General features: G+C 51.9%; 7 protein-coding genes across 7 annotated transcripts; 3 read left to right on the forward strand and 4 right to left on the reverse strand.

Moving 5' to 3' along the window:
• Positions 1-1047: 1047 nt before the first annotated feature.
• Positions 1048-2118, reverse strand: COCMIDRAFT_9721 (uncharacterized protein; the record flags this gene model as incomplete). Its single annotated transcript, XM_007694895.1, has 1 exon — positions 1048-2118. The coding sequence occupies one exon, from the start codon at positions 2116-2118 to the stop codon at positions 1048-1050; it is 1071 nt and encodes a 356-aa protein (XP_007693085.1).
• Positions 2119-4877: 2759 nt separating this feature from the next.
• Positions 4878-6806, reverse strand: COCMIDRAFT_108927 (glycoside hydrolase family 32 protein; the record flags this gene model as incomplete). The annotated part of the gene is made up of 2 exons (XM_007694896.1): positions 4878-5263; positions 5318-6806. 2 exons carry the CDS (start codon positions 6804-6806, stop codon positions 4878-4880), a joined length of 1875 nt encoding a protein of 624 aa, XP_007693086.1.
• A 1248-nt stretch (positions 6807-8054) lies between these two features.
• On the forward strand, positions 8055-9559 carry COCMIDRAFT_41264 (uncharacterized protein; the record flags this gene model as incomplete). The annotated part of the gene is made up of 3 exons (XM_007694897.1): positions 8055-8605; positions 8670-9171; positions 9230-9559. 3 exons carry the CDS (start codon positions 8055-8057, stop codon positions 9557-9559), a joined length of 1383 nt encoding a protein of 460 aa, XP_007693087.1.
• A 264-nt stretch (positions 9560-9823) lies between these two features.
• COCMIDRAFT_9724 (uncharacterized protein) lies at positions 9824-11513 on the reverse strand (the record flags this gene model as incomplete). The annotated part of the gene is made up of 3 exons (XM_007694898.1): positions 9824-9906; positions 9965-10119; positions 10186-11513. The coding sequence occupies 3 exons, from the start codon at positions 11511-11513 to the stop codon at positions 9824-9826; spliced, it is 1566 nt and encodes a 521-aa protein (XP_007693088.1).
• Positions 11514-12077: 564 nt separating this feature from the next.
• COCMIDRAFT_9725 (uncharacterized protein) lies at positions 12078-13874 on the forward strand (the record flags this gene model as incomplete). The annotated part of the gene is made up of 3 exons (XM_007694899.1): positions 12078-12283; positions 12337-13126; positions 13242-13874. The coding sequence occupies 3 exons, from the start codon at positions 12078-12080 to the stop codon at positions 13872-13874; spliced, it is 1629 nt and encodes a 542-aa protein (XP_007693089.1).
• Positions 13875-14496: 622 nt separating this feature from the next.
• Positions 14497-16428, forward strand: COCMIDRAFT_108952 (uncharacterized protein; the record flags this gene model as incomplete). The annotated part of the gene is made up of 1 exon (XM_007694900.1): positions 14497-16428. One exon carries the CDS (start codon positions 14497-14499, stop codon positions 16426-16428), a length of 1932 nt encoding a protein of 643 aa, XP_007693090.1.
• A 409-nt stretch (positions 16429-16837) lies between these two features.
• Positions 16838-20640, reverse strand: COCMIDRAFT_108946 (glycosyltransferase family 1 protein; the record flags this gene model as incomplete). Its single annotated transcript, XM_007694901.1, has 3 exons — positions 16838-19262; positions 19316-19418; positions 19536-20640. The coding sequence occupies 3 exons, from the start codon at positions 20638-20640 to the stop codon at positions 16838-16840; spliced, it is 3633 nt and encodes a 1210-aa protein (XP_007693091.1).
• Between the last annotated feature and the right edge of the window lie 188 nt (positions 20641-20828).

Raw genomic sequence — 20828 nt, forward strand, 5'->3', positions numbered from 1 at the left:
CGGTCTGGCTATACCTTCTCATAGTAAGATAAGTACAACACAAGTTTTGTGTAAAAAGATTCTGTGTAGGTGACAGGGCTCTCCCACCGCCCAGCCTTAGGAAGCGAAGCTTTTCCGCCCTAAGCAGCATACTACGGTTCAACACCGGGACCAAGAAATTAGCAAGAACAGGCAGTTGATTAAAATAGCAGTAGTGCAATAATGGGTCTGGTGGAGCTGCTGAGCAGCTGGGCTAAGTACGGGAGATCTGCCAAAGCACCATGCGTAATCCGTAGATCATGTACCACTGTCATAACACAGCAGAAATAATACTCCGCACGAATAGGCGAAACCGGGCGGTACTGGAACATCATAAGTCCAGGGCTTCATCCATCCGCATGCCCTAAGGCCTATAGATGGAACGTTAAACCTGAACGAACAAACCGACTGACAGCAGAAGTCATATCGAATTGCACTCCAAGAAAATGTCTCAAAAGCCATAGTCGGCCCAATTCCACATACGTGACACTCTACGGGAATTATCGTAGTACCTCACCCTACCAAGCATCCCCAACTACATATACTCATGATACTCTTTTCCAATCACCCGCGGTTCGGGCCATGGGGTAAAACGAATGCGTTGTACTGTGCAGTGGGCGTGAGAAGGGGGTCCTGCGATCGCTCAAGAACTGCCACGTAGGGAAGAAGAACTTTCAGAAAGCTACTCCTTCACGGCCATAGATGCGTTCTCCAGCTTCCATATGAATTCTTTGTGCTTTCCGCTTCTTCCTTGAACGAAACGGTCGCTGTCAGCGGCACCGTACGCTGCTCAACGCATTATGACGACAGGATGAGATTAGAGGGGCAACGTACTTCAAAAAGTAGTTTTTTTTGAAGTATTCGTCGGCCAACAAGCATCGAGTGAGACCGAAATCCAGTGTAGTGAAATGTAGACATAGTACCATCCCCCGGTACCTTGATGATAATTTTATTTTGTTTTCGGACCGAAAAAGAAAATTTGGTATATGACAGTAGTAAAAACAAAAAGCGATCAATCAAATCCCCGTGTCATCGCAACCGTTGGGTAAGCTCTATCGACTTTGCCTTTTCAGGCGCCAACAGCTGGCCCGTCCCCGATTCTAAGTCAGGCATGCTACCGTCTCCCGCGGCCATGATTCCAATGTGATCGACGCTTGCTTCAAACGTCTTTACGGACTCCTTCCTACTCTGGCATCGTAAACTAATGTCGTCCATCTTGGTAAAAGGCCCTGTGCTGCTATCGCCTGTCTCGGGATGCGACTTTTTGATTCCGGTCCATCTGCTGAGATTGAGGGAGTGGGTGGCGAGCGTCCTTCGGTTGCTGAGGAGGTCTTTGTGCTTGACGATGCTGACGAGGCGGTTGAGGACCGAAAACTCGATTTTGAGCTTGACGCTGTACACGGCGGTCTTGTAGGTTGTTTGGATTTGGTAGTGGCCTGAGAATTGGACGGCAAGAAGGGTGATGTCGAAGATCAAAACCATGACGTTGACGAGGATGAGATGCCTGAGGAGCTGCTTGATGGGCTTCGGAGCCTTGCCGTCATGGCCACCCAGCAAGAGGACCGTCTCGTAGATGTAAATCATGGATATGATTGTTTCCTGGACGACGATGACGACAAGCTGTATCTTGTCGTAAATCAAGAAGCCGGGGAGGAAGCGAGCGGAATGCTTGGAATTAGCGCCCATGGCCAGGGTAAATAGTGGGACGCCGAGGACGACGCCAGTGAAGATGATCATGTACAAGACCCAGCGAATCCGAGCCCTGTCCCGAACAACCAGATGCAGACGCGAATAAAGGACGACGGATTGGCCGATGACCATGCATGCCCAACCGACACCGATGATGGAGCTGGACAAGAGGTCGAGTTTGGTGACTTGGAAGAATTTGAGGACGAATCCAATGGCGTGAGGAGCGATGCCGAAGGTTGCAATCAAGAAGCTCCAAAAGTACAGTCCTGTGCGTTGCTTGAAGACGGCAAAGATCAGGAACGTGATCTCGATGACGTTGTACATGGAGATGGCGAGAAAGGCAGCCATGGTCATCAAGATGCCTAGACTTGCAGTGACGCCGCCGACTATGCCGATCTGCTCGTTGGCCATGGTGCCTGGGGGGGCGTGGGGAGGTGAGGGAGGGTGTGCTAGGGTGTGTCAATTAGGTACAGGCCCGGACGGAACAGATGACGATGATCTGTGAGATAGACATGGAGAGCACATGAGATCAAAGGATTAATCTACAAGAGATGTGTGCTATGAGGGGATTCGGAGGAGTGGGGGATTATACGAGGCAACGCCATGGGCAAAACTAGCCGATGGCACGCGCCGCCTCGCCATGGCAAACCTTGCGGGTCGTCGCGAGATGTAGAAAAGGTGCATGTGTGTCCGTGTGTCCGTGTGTGCAGTGTAGGCAGACGTAGAGGAGAGATGGGCGGGATGGCGAAAGAGAAAGGGGGCATGCCGTTCCAGACAGGCGGCCGGATCGTCTTCCCCGGGTCCGAGGGCAAGGCTGTGTGATTGGCGCGGGCGTCGTGGCCACACAGCCAACACCGTGTGGTTGGCCAAGTGCTTGAGATCGCGGGTTTGGGCGCCCAACCATGGCGTCTGCGCCCGCGTGCCTTGAAATGTCATTGTGCTGCTCATTTGGCCATTTGCCCATTTGCTCGTTTGCGGCATTCATGGCCTCATGCGTGTCAGGCCATGACCTGCATGTGCATGCGCCGCGCCATATAATGGCCCCCTCCGACCGCTCGGTCACTGGAACACGACCAAGTCGCTTACGAAGATCCTGTCCGATCCACGATGCCGTATCTGCGGGACAATCTCAGCCGCAGCGCGGTACTGATCTCCTGATATCCAACAAGTATATGTGCATGCCCTGTTGGTTACTGGTAGCCAAGTCTGCTTGAGTAGCGCTGAGATTCGACATACTTAGTAGCGCACGACTCAGCACACAAAGCTTGTACGGCCGGTTCACCGTTCGCAAACCGGAGGCCACAAAGCACCGACCTTGTTTGCTAGTGTTAGCAACCTGTGCCTGACCCCGGAATTCATACTTGGTTACATGCGTGGCCCGCTTGCGTCACTAGCTGGACGCCTAGGGACCGCGCCAATGTAGCCTCTCCTTGTCTGGGCCGTACAAGGCAAACTTTATAGTTCCTGCCAGCACGCTGCTGATCCATGCTGAACTGTGTGACTGCTCCGGAGCACCAACCCGTGGTTCTTGTCGCGCGCCCTTTTCCGAACAGTTGACAGACTTTCATCAAGCGACCGAAGACTGTCCAACAACACCATCCATCTGCCCATACCCTTCGTTCCTCGCCCATACACTTGGCCATTCACAACAGCCTCTCCAGACGAGTGCAGCCAAGCCTTGGTTATGATTGCTTCTTCTACCGTACTGTGTATTCGCCATCTAGCACTAGCTATCCAGCCAAGCCGGCACGTATCCTGCTCAGGTTGGCACACACCGGGTCTTTGCAGTGTTATGGCCATGCAGCCAGCAGTCTCCAACTTGACTTGACAAAAGAGAGTGATTGGCTCGGATCAAGGCTTCATCCACACCAGCATATTGGCTCCCACCTCGACTATGACAAACGAATGGCATAGTACAGCAACTCCCAAGTACGTCCCGTCTCTTTCGGCATTGGGTACACTTCTCTGAGCTATGCAAGCCGTGACGAGACTGGGGGTTATTACAGCAGCCATAGTAGCCAAAAGAGAGTGTGTGGGCCTGTTTCTGGAGCATTTTCGCATATTTTCCGTACCAAGTACTATATTTTCAACATAGCAGCGCCACATTGCTGGGAAGCCTGAAGCGAGTCAGGCCGTGCAGCAGTAACGCACCTCGCATTCATGTGCTCACGAGAACAACATCTTGGCCGCATATCCTCCTCATGCCATGTTTCAGCTCAAGGCACTGATATTTCAGGAACATTAAGAGATTGGGCATGGTAAGGGTGCCAGCATCGCCATGGTTGTGCTTGTTGAGCATCGCCGTTCAGCTTCAACCACTCTGTTAGCGTTGGCGGTACTTAGCCTGTAGTACGTACGGTACGCGTCTACATGATTTTCGCTTGTAGCCCGTCAGCCAGCGCCCAAGCTACGGCCGGCTCTTCCTGGTACGTCTCAAAGTCACTTCGCTATGATGTCTCCGAGCTGAACGTCCGTCGTCCAGGATGGCATGATGCGTAGGATCTGGTATACGCCGCTCGAGTATTAATCGTTGAATCGCAGGCTCAGCAGCACCATGTGCAGGGAAGAAAGCGGGGGGGTTTGATGTTCCTACCGCACGTACTTCGCTTGGCCTCATTCATGATAGGCGAATTGAGCTCCAGCATTGATGGCGCTGTGGCTGTTGAAGGGGATGACGGGAAGGATCACATGCTTGTAAGCTACTAAGCTCCCCTAGAGACAGATCAGCACATGCAATAAGGCCACAGGTATGAGGGAGGTTAAGCAGAATGGCATGTCAGCCACGATGCAAGACGGCAAAGAGACTTGTCGCACGCTGCATGGACTAGCATTATGGCGCGATTTGCTTACAGCGTTGTGTACCTGCTTTCCCATGGGCTTGGATGGCCGTGCTGGGTGAAGGACATGGTTTTGCGGCACGGGGCACGGGGCACGGGGCACGGGGGTCGGCGTGTTGGCGCTGCTCCCGGTAGTAATCAATGTCCCTAACAGGCCTGCACTTCGTGATCGGACATCAGATCCGAGATATGCTTATGCACCCACGCGATTCAGCAATGGCTTCACGGGAGCGAGAGCGATTACGCACGTATCGCAACAGCTAGTTTCCAAGTAGATTAGGCACACCTGCCCACTTCCTCTATCTAGACCACAGGGGCAACCGACAAGCCCCTTTAGACAAGAAGCGAGAGAGGCCACAGAGCCATATTCCAACCCCGAGACTTCGGCCCTCCAGTGTTGCTAGAATGATTACCTGTTCGCTCCACCAACGGGCGGATACCCGTGCTCGTCCCGCCAACGGGATAAACCCTCGTGGTCAGTGCTGTGCGTTCGTTCACAAAGACCTGAAGCACGCTGGAGTCGTACAGGACATGGAACTGCAAGGTTTCGAGTATCCCCTTTTCGGTAAAGGGGCTGTCTTTGCCCTGCTGCCTAATCCTGAACAGTGTGTGGGGCGCTTCCTCTCGACATGTTCGGATCCCATCTAGCGATGTGGAGCAACTCCGGTCAATGATAATCGTCTCCGCATTCGCATCAAAGTAAACGCGGGTAAACTCCACTGTAAGCCTCGTGTTAATCTGCACGTTTCTCTTTGTCTGATCAACGTACTCACCAGCTGAATGTACAATATCAAACCCCAGCTTGGCAGCGCCTTCTTCCATTCTAAATTCTAGTTCCATCTCCCACTGCGACCAGGCCATAGGAAACACAAAAGCCCCGCCTGAGCTTTGCCCCGAGGTTTCCCTCGAGGGAAATCTACAGCCTCGTAGCTTGCGTAACCGAGGGTCGAGAACTGCGCACAACGTGACGACAGTGAAGCTCGAGCCCTCCGTATCTTCAGGCACCAATTCGACGGAGCCGATAGATTGAAGTGGAGATAGCAGGGCTCCGGTGACACCCGTCAAGGCCTGCATCTTGAGAACTCGTGGCGACGAGATAACACCAGCCCATCCCTGTCGCCGACGGAGCTCTGCATCGAGGTCATCTTCGCGGATCCAGCCGTATATGACTTGCTGCTGCGTTTGCGGATCCCAGAACGAGTTGCCAGCATAGTATAGACCATGGTCCAATCTGCCTCCGAACCCGAATTTCATGTGCACCCCCGGCGCACTCTCGAGGCTACCGCAAAGCCACATTTGCGCATTGGTCGCTCGGAAGTTGCCTTTGGTGCGAATCATTTCATCGGTAGCTAACCGACCTTCGACGCCACAAATGAGAAAGTCACGACATATCTTGCCATCTCCACTCGTCAGGGATACAAAATTACTCACCTCCCAGTTCACGCCAAAATCTCCTGTCCAGCGCGGCGAAGGGCAAAAGTTCAAGCCAGGGGCGATCAAAGGGCCAAGGTATTGCCATAAATCCAGTGCATTGGCATCCACTCGGTAGAGAAAGGCTGTTGGTGTCTTCCCTCGAACTCCTCCTGCCACGACAGCATACAAAGATCTGGTGTCTTGGTTCACCCGTTGCTGATTGACGAGTTTATCCATGCGTGGCCAGGGAGCTACGAACGGATCTCGCCAGCCGGTGACGTCGATGCCCGGCGGAGGCTCTGCGAGGACAGGGTTATTTGCATACCTAGTCCATGTCCTGCCAGAGTCGGTTGATGTAGCCAAAGCGACTGCCTCTGATGTTCGGAAATATGGCTGCGTGTAGTGAATCGGGAGGCGGGACACTGATGTGTACGCCGCTGTTAGAACGCCGTTCTCTGATCCATCGATTGCAGTGGGTACAAGACAGCCGGTGAACACGCCGCCAGAATCGCACTGTGCAGAGGGCTGCATAGATGGGCGATCTGAGACTTTCCATGTGAGGAGATCGTGGGATACTGCTGCACCCCAGGAAATGTTGCCCCATTCTGTGCTGTTTGGATTCCACTGAAAACCTAGGTGATACCTCTTATTGACCGGGTCGTATCCAGGGGCGCAAGGGTCGTTGAGCCAGCCACGAGGAGCCACGAGATGTAGGCGTGGTCGCCATCGTTCCTTCGGTTCAGGCGTCGTTTCGGAGACCAGAGGTGTAGAGAATACACTCACTCTGGGGACCTTTTTGAATTGGAAAGGAGTGATGGGGGTTGCAGTTACTAGCATGTGTGAAGTCATAGCGCCAAAGACTTGGAAGGAGAGCAGTTGAGGGGGTGTAGTCTATCAGATTTCATCCTGTTAAGAAGACCATCCTGGGTAGTTACGGGAAAGTCTTTCAAGGCAACCATGACGGAGCTACGGGTGAGTGCTGTCACAGGATAGGGTAGACATCACAGTCAATGGTTAAGCGTTCAAAAGACCCGCGGCCTACTGTGTAGTATCAAGAGCCTCGATGTCGGACCATGGAGATTTGCCCAAAGAGTTGTAGCCCTGGTCGAAATGCGGTTCGTGGCGAGATGGAGATTCGACGAGAAGGGCTAAGTAGCGGGGCTGGCGCATGGGACGGTGGGTAATGTCGCGGGTTCGGCATTTGCGTTGTCCATGGGATCCCGACAATTACCCCGTGGGGCGGACGAGCATCACGTGAGCTCGTGCCGAACACCACCTGCAGCTCTATGCGTGTCTGACAGAACATACGACATCATCCGTGCCATACCACAATTCCCAGCTCAGCAGAGCGTCGAGGCGACTTGACGCGTTGCTCAGAACCAGGCAACTGACGCTTTACTTTCTGCCTACGTAGCTACTACAATGGGTGAGGAGGTCATCTTCGACAGCACCCTTGTCCGAACTGTCCAACCGCGCTCATGCGATCAATGTTTTGTGCACAAAAACAAAGTAGGTTTACTGATGACCCATCCTTGAACTATTAACAAGCACCCTAACTATACCCGTTTCGGTAGTGTAGTCGACATGCACCGTGCCATACATGTGTTGCAAATCATAGACCATGTACATACAAGCGCCGATCCCACTACCGCCGACGTACACAACTCATGTGGGTCTCCCTAATGCGTTTATGCCATCATTTTTGATATGCTGTTACAGTGATCTAGCTATCGATGCTAACAGAAATGAAGACCAAGTACCAAACCCCCTGTAAACGAAACACCTTCAAGCTCTACAAGGCTCGAGACACCAAGTCTCAATATCTCTGACAGGAGATACTTTGAAGATGGACCAGCGAGTTCATCGCCCGAAATGATAGATATTCAAAATATTGGTACTGTAGAGGCGAGCGAGACCCTCGACGACTTTCTCCTATCAATTAACCAACATGCCGATATTGACAGCTTCGACTGGATTAAATTCAGCATGGCCCCTGGTATTACAAGCCCAGTGCGAGGAGATGCTGTCCCGCTTGGAGACACTCCTTCATCATCTGCGAACACCATACTAGAGCCTTGTGCAAACCCGCCATGGCCGATGGGTAATCAAAACCTCGGGTATCCTCTGGAGCCAACTCTCCAGCTTTCGCGCCCTGCAGCTACTGAAAGCATCTTGCACATTATTGATCTCTTCCTTGACCGACTCCACCCGTCAATGCCTTTCTTTGAGCGCTCTTACTTAGTCGATAACATCCACGCTCAACGCCCATTGTACGATCAGTCATTCAACGCGCTCATCCATGCAATCAGTGCCTTGACCGTCTTCCAGATGATGCAAAAAGGATCGGAACAGCCCAAATCTCCCGTTCATATCGACCAAGCAGAACGGCTGCTCGCAGAAGCCGTGCGATTACACTCTCATGCCGACTTTGGCGAAAATCCAGTTTTGGAGCATGTCCTCACTAGCGTCTTTTTGTTTGGTTGCCAGTTCTCCAAGGGCAACCATCACGCTGCCAGATTTCGGCTTCGAGAAGCAATTACATTGGCTGAAACAATGGGGCTGGATGATCCGCAGATGTATGAGAATATTTCGAGAAATGAGAAAAATAGGAGGTTGAGGACATTTCTTTGTCTGACGGTAATTCATCGGTATGTGGTAATGCAACTGTACCCGCCTCTATCCTATGTCGCCGTCACTAATGTACAATAACAGCGTATACGCCATCCAAAGAGACAGCCCCATAAATGACTACCTCCTCACCAGCAGCCGCCTCCACATCGTCCGCACAACCCTAACCCAACTCTCCACCAACTCGGGCCAACCCGACGAAAAAGTCATCGCAGGCCTCGGCTACATGGTCGACCTAATCGACTTTGTCGATTCCACCTTCGTCAAATGCTGGCGCAATCAATGCTGGAACGACGCATCCCCCACCCACATCTCCGCTAAGACCGTTGCTACGCTCTTGCGACGATACACGCAACCCATGTCTACGCGCGAATCCCCAAACGACGCCCAAAGGGCGGATGTACTGGTCACGAGGCATTGGATCTGCCATATCCTGTGGGACCTCGGCTCCCGCCACGGGTTCCTGCACGAGGAAAATGCAGCAGTCCAGATGCGACCGGATTACGCATTAACAATCGCACACGATAGTGTCGAGACGTGCGAATCCCTCGATATGATATCGCTGGAATGTCATGGAGTGGGCCTGGTAAGTAATTCCTTATGTATTCCCTCAAGCCGATTATCGTAACTTAAACTTTTTCAAGGTCGAGAAACTTTACGATATCGTTACCAGTGCGATCAAGGCGACGCAACCGACAGAGGTTGGCTATGCGATACCGCATTTTTCGAGCGAGCCGCTCGGTCAGGATACAGATGCCGTGCTATCGTGGCCAGTGGGGTCGTCGGTAATCGAGCCTGCTTTAAATGAGGGAGAAGGGAGCGCGTGGGATGAGGAGATAATATGTCCAAAAAGTACCCCATGTTTAGCAGATTTCGTCAATCGGTTTCTTGTTATTTTTGCGTCGTTTCGTGGTGGGAAGCATCCTTATTTGAGACCCTATATGCGGATGCTATGTGATTTGGATCTTGTTTGAGTAACTACGAAGAAAGGGGTCGTGATGAGAATCTGAAGGATATGTACAAACTTGGAATGACAAAAGCTTTTCCAGAAAATGGAAGTGGCCATTCTATAACATAATGTACGTCGAGAAAACGGTTGATGAATTATTTCAATCGTTACTATCTAGCATACATTTTCACAGCGCGATGATAGAGAGAAAATTCAAGACATCGCGTTTGCAGGGACCATTCGAGCCAAGTCGGCCTATTTACAATCTCTCGAGCTGGGAAGATACGCCTCACAGCTTCTCAATCTGCGTCACTTGCAACCCAGCCTTATCTTCGTTCATGAAGTTTTCAATGTTCACGCTGCACACATAGTCTATGATTGTGTTAGCAGAGAGGTTTTTTTTTCGTTCGCCAAAGGACAAGATCCTTACTTTTGAATTGTCGTGCAGGAATGCGCGCCTCAAACATCTCATCCAGCTCAGCCGGGGTACGCCCTTTGGTCTCAGGGAACCAAAAGAAAGTTACAACGATGCATCCAAGCATCCAGCCCGCAAATATGAGATAAGTCTTGGGTCCAAGGTGGGCACTGATAATTTGTTAGTATCTCTGCAACCAGTGAAAGCCTCATGGCCAGTAGGATAGATGAACTTACGGAGCATTGGCGATGTACGGGAAAATATATTGGACAGCAGTCGAGAAACAGGCCAAAACGAAGAAGGAAAAAGCACTCGTCTTGTTTCGCAAGCGAGCAGTTGGCATCTCTCCCGAAACAACATATGTCAACGGCCCAAAGCCCGCGGCGAAAAAGAACGCAAACATGCAGCAGAAAGCAGCGATAGTTTGGCTAAGGCTCTGGTTGTGGAGGTAGTCGGTGAACCCCAAAACACCAATGACCAGGTTGATGAAGAACAAGATAGTGAATGTGGTCAGTGCCAGTGGACGTCGACCGACCGCATCTACTACGAACAAGCCGGCTATCGCACCGCCAAAAGCCAGGATCGAAGTTGCCAGGGCAAGAAGAAACGGACTGATCTTGCTACCGATAGTCGCGAGGAAAATCACAGCGTAGTTGGTCGCAAACACTATGCCAGAAAGTTGTTGCATGTTGGCAATGCTGAGCGCTAGCAAAGTGCGGCGAAGATTGACCCCTTGGAAGATGTGCGTCCACGGTACCTCGACATCCTGGGCCCTCAGCGCTGCCTGTGCCTTCAATGCAGCGAACTCTGCTTCGATTTCCTGCTCGTTGTACCCTCTTCGCACTGTACGTAGGCTCTTGAGTGCTCGCGAGTCTTCACTGCGAGTCAGGTAAAAGGTTGGAGAATCATCTACGAAGATGAAGCCAATGACCAGAATGATAGGGAAGGCGATTTGCAAGCCCATGGGAAATCGATATGCAAACTGGGTCATATTGGTGCTGACAGCCCAGTTGATCCCGTTGGAAAGTACCGCTGCTGCATCAATGGTGACAATAGACAGCCCAATGAGCACTCCGCGTAGCTCGTCTGGTGCAATTTCGGCCAAGAAGGTCGAGCCCATTACGATGAAAAGGAAGATGGCTGCATTAGCTAGCCAACGCCCAATGACCAGCTGTGCCATGCCAAAGGCAGATGTCTGAATCGCTGCGGCTACGGCACTTAAGACACATCCAAGGATGAGAGTTTTACGTCTTCCCCACCGGTCTCCGCAATATGCGGCAAGTGGAAGTCCGAGAAGGCATCCGGTAGTAGGGACAGCGGTCATAACGCTGATATCGGTAGATGTGAGAATTGGTCCTTTGGGGCTTTTGCCAGTTCCGAATTGGTGAATGAAAGGGGGCATTGCGAGAATCCCACCCATGACGGATCCGTCGAAGCCAAAAGTAAAGAATACCAGCGCGAGTGTGAAACTGGAGAAGATCAAGCGTGGGTTGTGGATGATATGCGAAGTCCACGATCGACGCGGCACCGCAACATGTGTTGCATCAACAACAGATGTCCCCATGGTGTCTAAGTAAGAAGCTTGATGGAGTATTTGAGAAATGTTGTTTGGTGAACATTCAATTCTGGCGAGCAATCGCGTCTTTATGTAGTACGAATAGTGTGCATGTACCTACGCCAGATTTTCCCCAGACCAAATGGCCAAGGGGTCATTGGCACGTGGAACATTCGACGGGGCGGGGGTCGGGGCGCCATTGGAAACGAAACTTAGAAAATGAAGCATAATTCCGGGTCTCATGAGAAATTCCTGGTTGACTGTAGATGGGTCGGTTGCGCGTGCGAAAGTCTGTTCATTCGACTGCGGGGATTGTCCATTTCAGGCATAGTGTGGCGTGGAGTAGTAGTACTAGTTATTAGTAGTCGACTCGGAAGCATGGAGCTGATGTAACTGCCGAAATATGCCCAGATCACGCGACTGTTGCACTTGCGGAACGACATGGAGAAACTTACTTTCTACTTGTATCGACAGTATATGTATTGTCTTACAAAACTCATTGCTTACTGTCGAGCTGGCATAAGTAGTTGATCGATCGTGCTAAACATATCTCTCCAAACGACAAAATCCATCATGATCATTGCAAAAGATGACGCTCTTGACTCATTTCCAGAATACAAGCTAGAACACAAAGACCTCGGGCAGCTTGTCGGACTTGCAAGAGGAGATGATGTAGTCCAATTCCGCGGTATCCCGTTTGCTACCATTCCGGCGCGGTTTCGCCAGGCGCGTCTTCTGGAGTCGTTACCGCAACAGCCGTTTGATGCCAGAAGATCTGGGTAAGCTAGCAGCATGTAAGAATCGCTTGTTCCGAAGTTTGACACAACGATAGACCGTATTGTCCGCAACCGCCATTACCCTTCCCTACCTACTGGGAAGGATCATTACCAGAAGATTTCCCACCATTGCCGAGGCCTCCGCAGGACGAATTCGGCTGTCTCAATCTCAATATTACCGTTCCTCGGTCCAGCCTAGAGAACGACTCGGCAACAAAGCTTCCGGTGTTCTTCTTCATCCACGGCGGAGCATTCGTGGGTGGAAAACAGTCTACGCAACTCGCTGGCCGCGAGATCTATGATGGGACGAACCTTGTACGCGCAAGCATAGCTCGCAGTCAACCAACTGTAGTAGTTTCTTGCAATTACCGTTTGGGGCCACTGGGTTTTCTTGCATCTGACGAACTCGCGGCTTTTAATAAAGAACATGGCGAGGCAGTCGGCAACTATGGACTACACGATCAGCGACAGGCATTAGAATGGTGCAACAAATTCATATCCGGCTTCGGTGGCGACGCTGGGAACGTGACCATTCAAGGCACAAGTGCTGGAGGAAGCTCAGCGCATTATTTAAGCATTTTTCCCGCTCGAAAATTCAAGAGAGCAATTTTGGCGAGTGGAACGCTGACAGGTATCGGTCCCATGCCCATGCCTTACCAACAGGAAAAGTTTGCTGCATACGTGTCCAGGCACTCTGCTGAAAAGAGTACATCAGAAGGAAATCTAGTAAAACTGCTACAATCTATACCGGTTGAGGAGCTTGTCAAGCCAATATCAGCTGGCATATACCATCCATATATCGATGGCGACTGGATCCCAGGGGCGACTATGCAGAGTATTGCCAATGTTTACAAAGATGAAGCTGCGCCCGATCTTATGATAGGCGCTTGCAATTTTGAGGCAGGTTTTTCTCTTTCCAATGATGCACCATGCATACCTGGGTACTAACATCAAGTTGTAGGCTGATCTTACACAATTGCTTCTCCTAGACGATATACCATCAATGAAACCCGCACCCGACAACCGGATGCGTGCAACAATCTATGACCTGACATCATCCAACGGCATGGTTGTTTCTCCAGAAACATTTCCAGACGCACATCCCAGTGTCACGGAAGCATACAACCTCACCTCTGCTCTTGAGCATCCTTCATCTGCAATGTACAAGTGGGCAGAGCTGTTGGCTGATGTGGCATTCAGGGTTCCGCCCCTGCATATCGCAGCCCACCACCCTGCCAATGTCCTACTCTATGAGATTCGCTGCAAGAATCCATATGAAAAGTGGGCTTGGTCATTCGGACGTGCCAATCACGCCGTAAATGACTTATATCTCTTTGATGTAGCTCCAGACCTTGTGTCTGAGGAACTGCAAGGTCCACACGCAGGCAACGTAGCGCAGATTCGAGCTGCGTGGCTAGACTTTTGCTACGGAAAGCTGCCATGGTCACCATATCGGAAGCAAGATGATAGACTAGGACCGGTGCATGTGTTTGAGCATGGTGAAAATGGTAGAGATGCTGAGAGTCTGGAAGAAGCTGTGGGCGAGACTACGGCGGCACAGTGGAGAGCGGTTTTGAAAGCAAACGAGCGATAGTCGAGATGAACCATATGTGTTGCGCTCAGCAGATGGTGGGATAGTTTGCAATATTGCAATTGTAATGCGTTGTCACCAAATTTTGGCTGGCTTTCCTGTGTTGTTCTGACTTGTCGCAATCACTCGATATGTTTGTTCGCTTATACCGATGTTTCTGCAATAATCATGGTTGTACGGAAGAAGTGCTGGACGATGCAACTCTCAAAAGGTGAAATGTCCAGTCGGCCATGTTTGTCGGGTTCTATAAAAAAAGGCGTCATCGTATCATGTTGCTGGGAAAGGGAAATTGCGGCGACTTAGAGTAAAGTTAATTTTGTATCATGGGAGTATTCGCAATAGACATCGGGGAAAGTGATGCGGCTGACGAAAACAAAAGAAAAGGGCCGACACGTGGGAATCATGACAAGCGGCAGTGGCTTTTTCCATCCAAATGACAAGATGGCCGGGGTGAGGTGGAGTGGCAGTGGCAGTGGTGGTTGTGGTTGTAGTTGTGGAGAGAAGGACAAAGAAAGAAAGAAAGAAAGCAGCAGGGCGCCAAGGCCAACGGAACGGGACCATTTTGGAACGAGGCAGCCTCAGCCGTCGTGGCTACGGCGTCGGCCTCTCCCACAGCCCTCGCGTCATGACTGCTTTGGCCGCTATGAGCAGCATCGATTCTCTCCTCAATCACGACGCCCACCCCGACCGGCGCCCATCGCTCGCCCATTGCGCCGACATGACCACGACAAGCACCATGACAGGCACATCATCATCGCAAACCCAAACACCAAACACCATGACGACGACAACCTCGACCGACGATGCCACCGATGCCCTCACCACGCTGGCCACGCTGGGCAATGGGCAGCAGTATCCCCCAGCCCACACAGAGCCCGCCGCCCTGCAAGACCAAGTGCACGACGCGACTTCAACAGCGGCAATGCCTTCACCCCAGCCTTCGATCAAGCATGAGCCCTCGGCCACGCCGCGTGAAAATACGCCGGCAGCAGGCGCGGCTCACCCAGACCGGCAGGCCTCTGTCCCGGGCGAGGACGTCGACTCGGATGCCCTCAAGGCGCTCGAGATTGCAAAGCAAAGCGATCTGGGGCTGCGCAGAAGAAACCAGATGGGTGCCGATGGTCTCCAGTCGCCCGTAGAGCCCAAGCCTGCTCCGGCTTCCGCCAAGAAGCGACCAGCTCCCGCCTCCGCCTCTGCCGTGAGGAAAAAAGGCACGGCAAAGACATCAAAGCCAAATAAGAAGCGCAAGGTCGAGACCGATGACGGCACCACGCGTTCTGTCACGCCCACCGCCCGCGTCCCAAAACCCCCTCCCCGCGGCTTCAAGAGAAGCTCCCATGCCGGCACCCCCCTCGAGTCCTCGCCCGCCCCCGACAACTCATCACAGGCTCACGGCTCCGACGACGATGGCGAGTCCTCCGAAGATCACAATCTGTACTGTCTGTGCAAGAAGCCGGACAACCACCGATGGATGATTGGCTGCGATGGTGGCTGTGACGACTGGTTCCATGGCGACTGCGTCAACATGAAGCAGGCAGACGAAGAGCTGGTCGACAGATTCATTTGCCCACTATGTGAAGAAAACGGAAGGGGACATACCACATGGAAGCCAATGTGCAGGCGGGACGGGTGCCGGAAGCCCGCGCGTCTCACAAAGGGTAAGGAAAGCAAATACTGTTCCGACGACTGCGGACTTCTCTTCATGTCGGAACAATTGCAGCGGACAGCCGGCGCGAAAGGTGCAAATGGGTCAAGAGAAAAACAAAAGAAGAAAAAGAAGACGACAGATGGCGAGGCCATTGATGAAGAAGAGCCGACTCCACTTGGCGGCACCTTGCGAGCCAAAGACCTCAAGGCCCTCGTCGACGCGTCCCCCAACATCCAAGCCTTCAAGAATCTAGGGACCGGTGTCCTAACCCCTCCACAAACCGCATCCCCCTCGCGTTCGAATTTCCCTTCCAACGGCGAGGATCTTGCCCTAACCGCCGCCGAAACCGACCGACTAGCCGCTCTGCACAAAGAAAAAGTACAACTAAAGGACAGACTAGAAGTCCTCAAGGATCGAGAAAAGTTTGTCAGCATGGCAAAAGAACAGGCCGTCCGTCTCGCCGACCGCGAAAAAATCAAAATCAAAGACTTTTGCGGCTACGACTCGCGACTAAGCTGGTCGGACGCCGAATTTCTCCTCTGGCGCAACAGCAGACACGGCCGTGCAGTCTTCCAATACTCGACCCTCTCCCCCACCGATGAACAAGTATCCTCAATACCAGATGCAAACGGCATCGACACAATGGATATTGAAATCAAAGAAACAGCATGTCTGAAGAAGCGCTGCCAAAAGCATCCTCAGTGGCAAAAGCTCAATCTCCAAGACGCGCGGTTCGAAGAGCTGGAAGTCGTAGAGGCAATCAAGGAGTGTGAAAAGGATGAGCAATCCGTGCGTGAGCGTGCGAGACGGAGGGGCGCAAAAGATGGCCTCGCGAAAGAATTGGCTGGTGGCGATATGTCAAAGGTAGCGCGGAATCGAGAGGGTTGGGTTGAGACGGTTAAGACGTGACCTCGTTGGAGCATTGGTGTGTGTGTGCGTGTGGTTGTGTGGGTTTTTGCATAAAAGTAATTTAAAAGCGAATGTGTAGACAAGTAACTATTGATATCCTGGCTTTGGCCGTTTGAATAAGAATCTAAAAACTTACCACTCTTCTTCTCTTAATTGCTTGCAGCGTTGAATGTACAAGTTGGTGTGACCATGTCGAGATTAGAGCACTTGTGGTAATTGTCTCTAGTAGTTCCAAGTACAGACGTTGAATCTCTCCCAGACTATCCAAGAAGAAGAAAGGTAGAATAGACGCGTGAATTGCAATGAGAGAATGCAATAGCAAGGAGAAGTGGGGGGGTATCTCGATAATTACAAAGGAAAAAAACCAGTAAAGATGAAAAGGAGCCACAGAAAACCTTAATCACCATCCTTAGACAACATGTACCGTCCTCGCCCCATCCTCCACTGCCACGCCATCTACCTTCTGCCTCGCATTCATCCCCTCATCCATCTCGCTTCCCACTCTTGTACTCTCAGATTTCCCATCATCGTCCGTCAGACCACAACTATTCCTCACTCCACCACCACGCTGCACAAAAGGAACATCCAGCATCTCCCGATCCTCATGCTGATTCCGTTCCACCGTCGTCGTAGGTGCCGTACTCATTCTGTTCACGCCAACTCGCGCCTTACCCTCCATGCTCTTCTTCGCTACACCGTGAGGACCCTCTACCTTAGCCAGCTCATCAGGATGCACACGTCCCGGCTTATCGTTGGGCGCACGCGTATTAGCTCGTCCCTTTGACATCGATCGACGGGTATCCTTTCTCGATACTTCCGTGCTCTTGCGACCTACGCGCTGCCCATCTTTTTCGTCGCCCCGTCCCGTGAGCGAACCGACAAGGCCGTTCTTGTGTCGCTTCTTGTCTTCCGCAATGATCTTTTGGAGCGCATTCCAACGCACACTGACCTTTTCTTCAATGCTTGCCTTCTTCTCAGCACTTCCCGTGTCTGCTTGTTGAGCTGCGATACGTGACGCCGAAGTCAGCATCAACATTTCCTGCTGTCCTTCGGCAATGCGTGCTCGGCGGAGGTAGTTGGTCGGCTGATAGCGTTTCATGTATTCTGCATCTAGTCCCTTCATCATGTATGCCATCGGCCCGAGCAAGGCTGCAATATCTTTGAGAACGAAGCCGCCTACTCCAAAGCCTACACCGCGCAAGGCACCCATCACTCCATTCTTTTTCGCCCCGTGGTATGGCTGCATGATGAGACCCGAGACACCGTCCTTTACACCGTACAGAAATTCGTCACGCCCTGCGCGTGTCCCAGAATGAAACCCAGTGACCCGAGGCGGACGGCGGACCGTCTCATCGCCGTATAAGCGTGGTGCGTTGTGGAAACCTTGAGTGATTGCGAGTGTCACTTCCATAGGAAAGCGAGCAATGGCATGGCCAGTCTTTCGGAAGCCAAAAGCAGCCTCGCGTCCAAGTTCATCGACCAGGTCTTCGCTAGGCTCGGATATCTTCGAAAGGGTTGTCTCATTGCGGGTGGGCTGCGGTCTGCCACCCTTTTGTGGATTTTTCACATCATTCTCGACTGCCTCAGAGGATCCAGCACCTGGCTTTGCATGTGCAGCCTTCTTGTCATTGTTGCCTCTTTGTAGCCTACGCTTCTTCTCCTTGATCTTCTCTCTCTTCCTAATGCTCTTGCCAATTTCAACAGGCATACCGCCGACACCAGCTGCAGCATCCGAGAAAGAACTCATAAGACTGCCCCAGACCCCAGTAATGGGCTCGCCAGGCCCACCAAAGTCGTTCCATTCGTAATGACGGACGAGGCGTAGCTCGCTCCATTTAAGCTTCTTCTTCTCAACCAGTATCTCAGCGGCCAGTGCAGACAGCTTAACGTGCGTGTTCTTGATCTTCCAGACTGCAGCGCGGTTATCGAGAAGGTCGCATCGCATACTTCCCTCCCCTGAAAGTGGCAACGACCGATGGAACGAGCGCACTGCGTTGAGCGCACCATCACCCTCCTTGGCGATGCTGTCAGCGATCTTCTTGACATTTTCCTTGGCGTCGTCTGTGAGGCACTGCTTGATACCCTCGGCCAAACGCTCGGGCGTAAGTTTCTTGTAGGGTATGCATTCGTGCGCCCCTGCCTTTGCTTTGCTGACCATTGCACCCCAAAAAGGCTGATCACCAAAGAATGGAACAATCATTGTCGGTATCCCACACTTGAGGCCAATGGCTGTAGTTCCCGCTCCACCGTGATGTACAACAGCACTGCAGCGAGGAAAGAGCCAATCGTGAGGAGTATTTTCCAGCATAAAGACGTTGTCTGGGCAGTCAGCATTCGAACCGAAGCCACCCCAGCCCTTGGACACTAGAGCACGACAGCCGACTTGCTTAACGGCCTCGAAAATTAGCTCGGTGAATGCGTCCGGATCATCGACAACAATCGAGCCAAATCCAATGTATACAGGGGGAGGACCATCATCTAGAAACTTTTGCAGCTCGGCTGGCGGCTTGAATGACGACGCAAGGTCGAGGAATACAAACCCAGAAATATCAATCTCCGGGCCCCAATCTTTCGGCTTCGGTATAAGGCTTGGAGACCACATATACGTGTATGGGACCTTGAGTCGATACAGTTGGCCTGGCGCCCATATCTTACTAACTTCCTCGAGATGCAGGATTTGGGTACGGAAACGATTGATAAGGTCGCCTAGACCCTGCCACATCATCATCTCGACTAGCGGGTAAGAAATGAAGTTGCTATAAGTCGCTTCAACATTACTGGATTTGATGTTTGCGAGCGGATGAGGAAATTGGCTCGTGGGTGTGTATGGAAAGCTTAGCTACGTTAGTGGCCATCTTTCGTGCATGGTTCTGACACTTACGTGAACATCATGTGGAGTGGAATGCCCAACTTCTCAGCAATGTGCTGCGGTGCAATGCTGGGAGGGTTGGCGATAATGGCATCGGCAACAAAAGGAGCCCTGTCACCCACTGTAGGAGGTTAGCTCAAGTAAGACCAAACACCCCTGTTGTTACTCCACGAGACACAATTGTTCATTGGTCCCATTTTCTCGCGAGGAGTTCGCAAGTGAAATAGACATGACTTACTCATTTTTACATTAGTCATGTCAGTCTCATCATCCGTCGCGTTGATACATGCACGCCACATGCCCTGGAACATTTCGTACATTTGTGCTCTCCTGCGGCCAATCTCACCCTCTTTTATTGTCTCGATGTTGGGTACAAGACCTGGGTTCTTGACCATGAAAGCCATCAACTCTGCTGGATTGCCACCAACCGAGAAGAACTCCAAGCCCGAGTCTTTTTCAACAAAGTCCCTGAACGCTGGATGTGTGGCCAGACGCACCCGATGCCCATAGTCCTCTTTGAGAATCTTGCCGATCCGAATGAAGGGCTGAATATCTCCGCGGGATCCGATAATGATGATGACAATGTTAAGCTTCACTCGCCTTGCAGGATTGTGCTCCATCTCGTCATCTTCCGGAGCAACCTTGGTGGCGTCTATATCGTTGTAGGATTCTGGGCCGCGGTCCTCGTCGTTGCCATGTTTCTTTACAATGGTCCCCAGGGCCTTTGCAATGTATCCGCTACCCAAGTTCTTTTCAAGAATGCTCAGTTTCAGCCGACCGTCTGCTCTTGAAACCCTGGCCTTTGTATTGAAGTGTTCGTTGGCAATTCGGAGTCGGGAGAAGGGACGCGATTTACGAGATGTCTGATTAGTGAGCTCTTCGGCATGACCAAGGCTTTTGTTGCCTGAGTATACACCCTCATCGTCGGAGGAGTCTGAAGAATCGGTATCAGCATCAAAGGTTATAGTTGCTTGTCGTTCTGGCTGCGCTGGCCTCTTCTGCTGTGGCTGCTGTTTCTTTGCAAGCAGCGAGTGCCTTACAGAGGGCTTTGGTCGCTCGGTCGCCCATCTTTGCTGTTGTGCTGGACGGGACTTTGATGTAAAGTAGTCTTGGTTGCTCGGTGTGGTTTCCGAGGGTACATGCGTCCCATTTCCATAGTCCTTTCGCGAGACGCTCCCCTGTTGCTCCATTTCTGCAGCCGGGGTATCTTCGACGGGGGATGTCGTATGGGATGTCGTCTTAAGTTCATGGCCGGGGATATTCGGAAAAGACGGCTCTTCAATGACCATGCCCACAGGCGCGATACTGCCTTTGTCTTGAGGCGAAGACATAGTTTCCGCCATGTTCCCGGTAGACATACAGATGGGGTCGATGGCTCGGTGGGTCGCGCACGTTGGTATTCAACAGCGCGTACAGATTCGCGCAGTGACGGAGCGATGATGGTAGCGACAGGACAGCAAAGAGCAAAAGGTTCAGGCTAGACTGGCTAGCCGCTCCACTTGTCTGCAGGCGATGACAATTGTTCTGGTGA

Source organism: Bipolaris oryzae, assembly GCF_000523455.1.
Source record: "Bipolaris oryzae ATCC 44560 unplaced genomic scaffold scaffold_251, whole genome shotgun sequence".
Taxonomy (NCBI): Eukaryota; Fungi; Ascomycota; class Dothideomycetes; order Pleosporales; family Pleosporaceae; genus Bipolaris; species Bipolaris oryzae.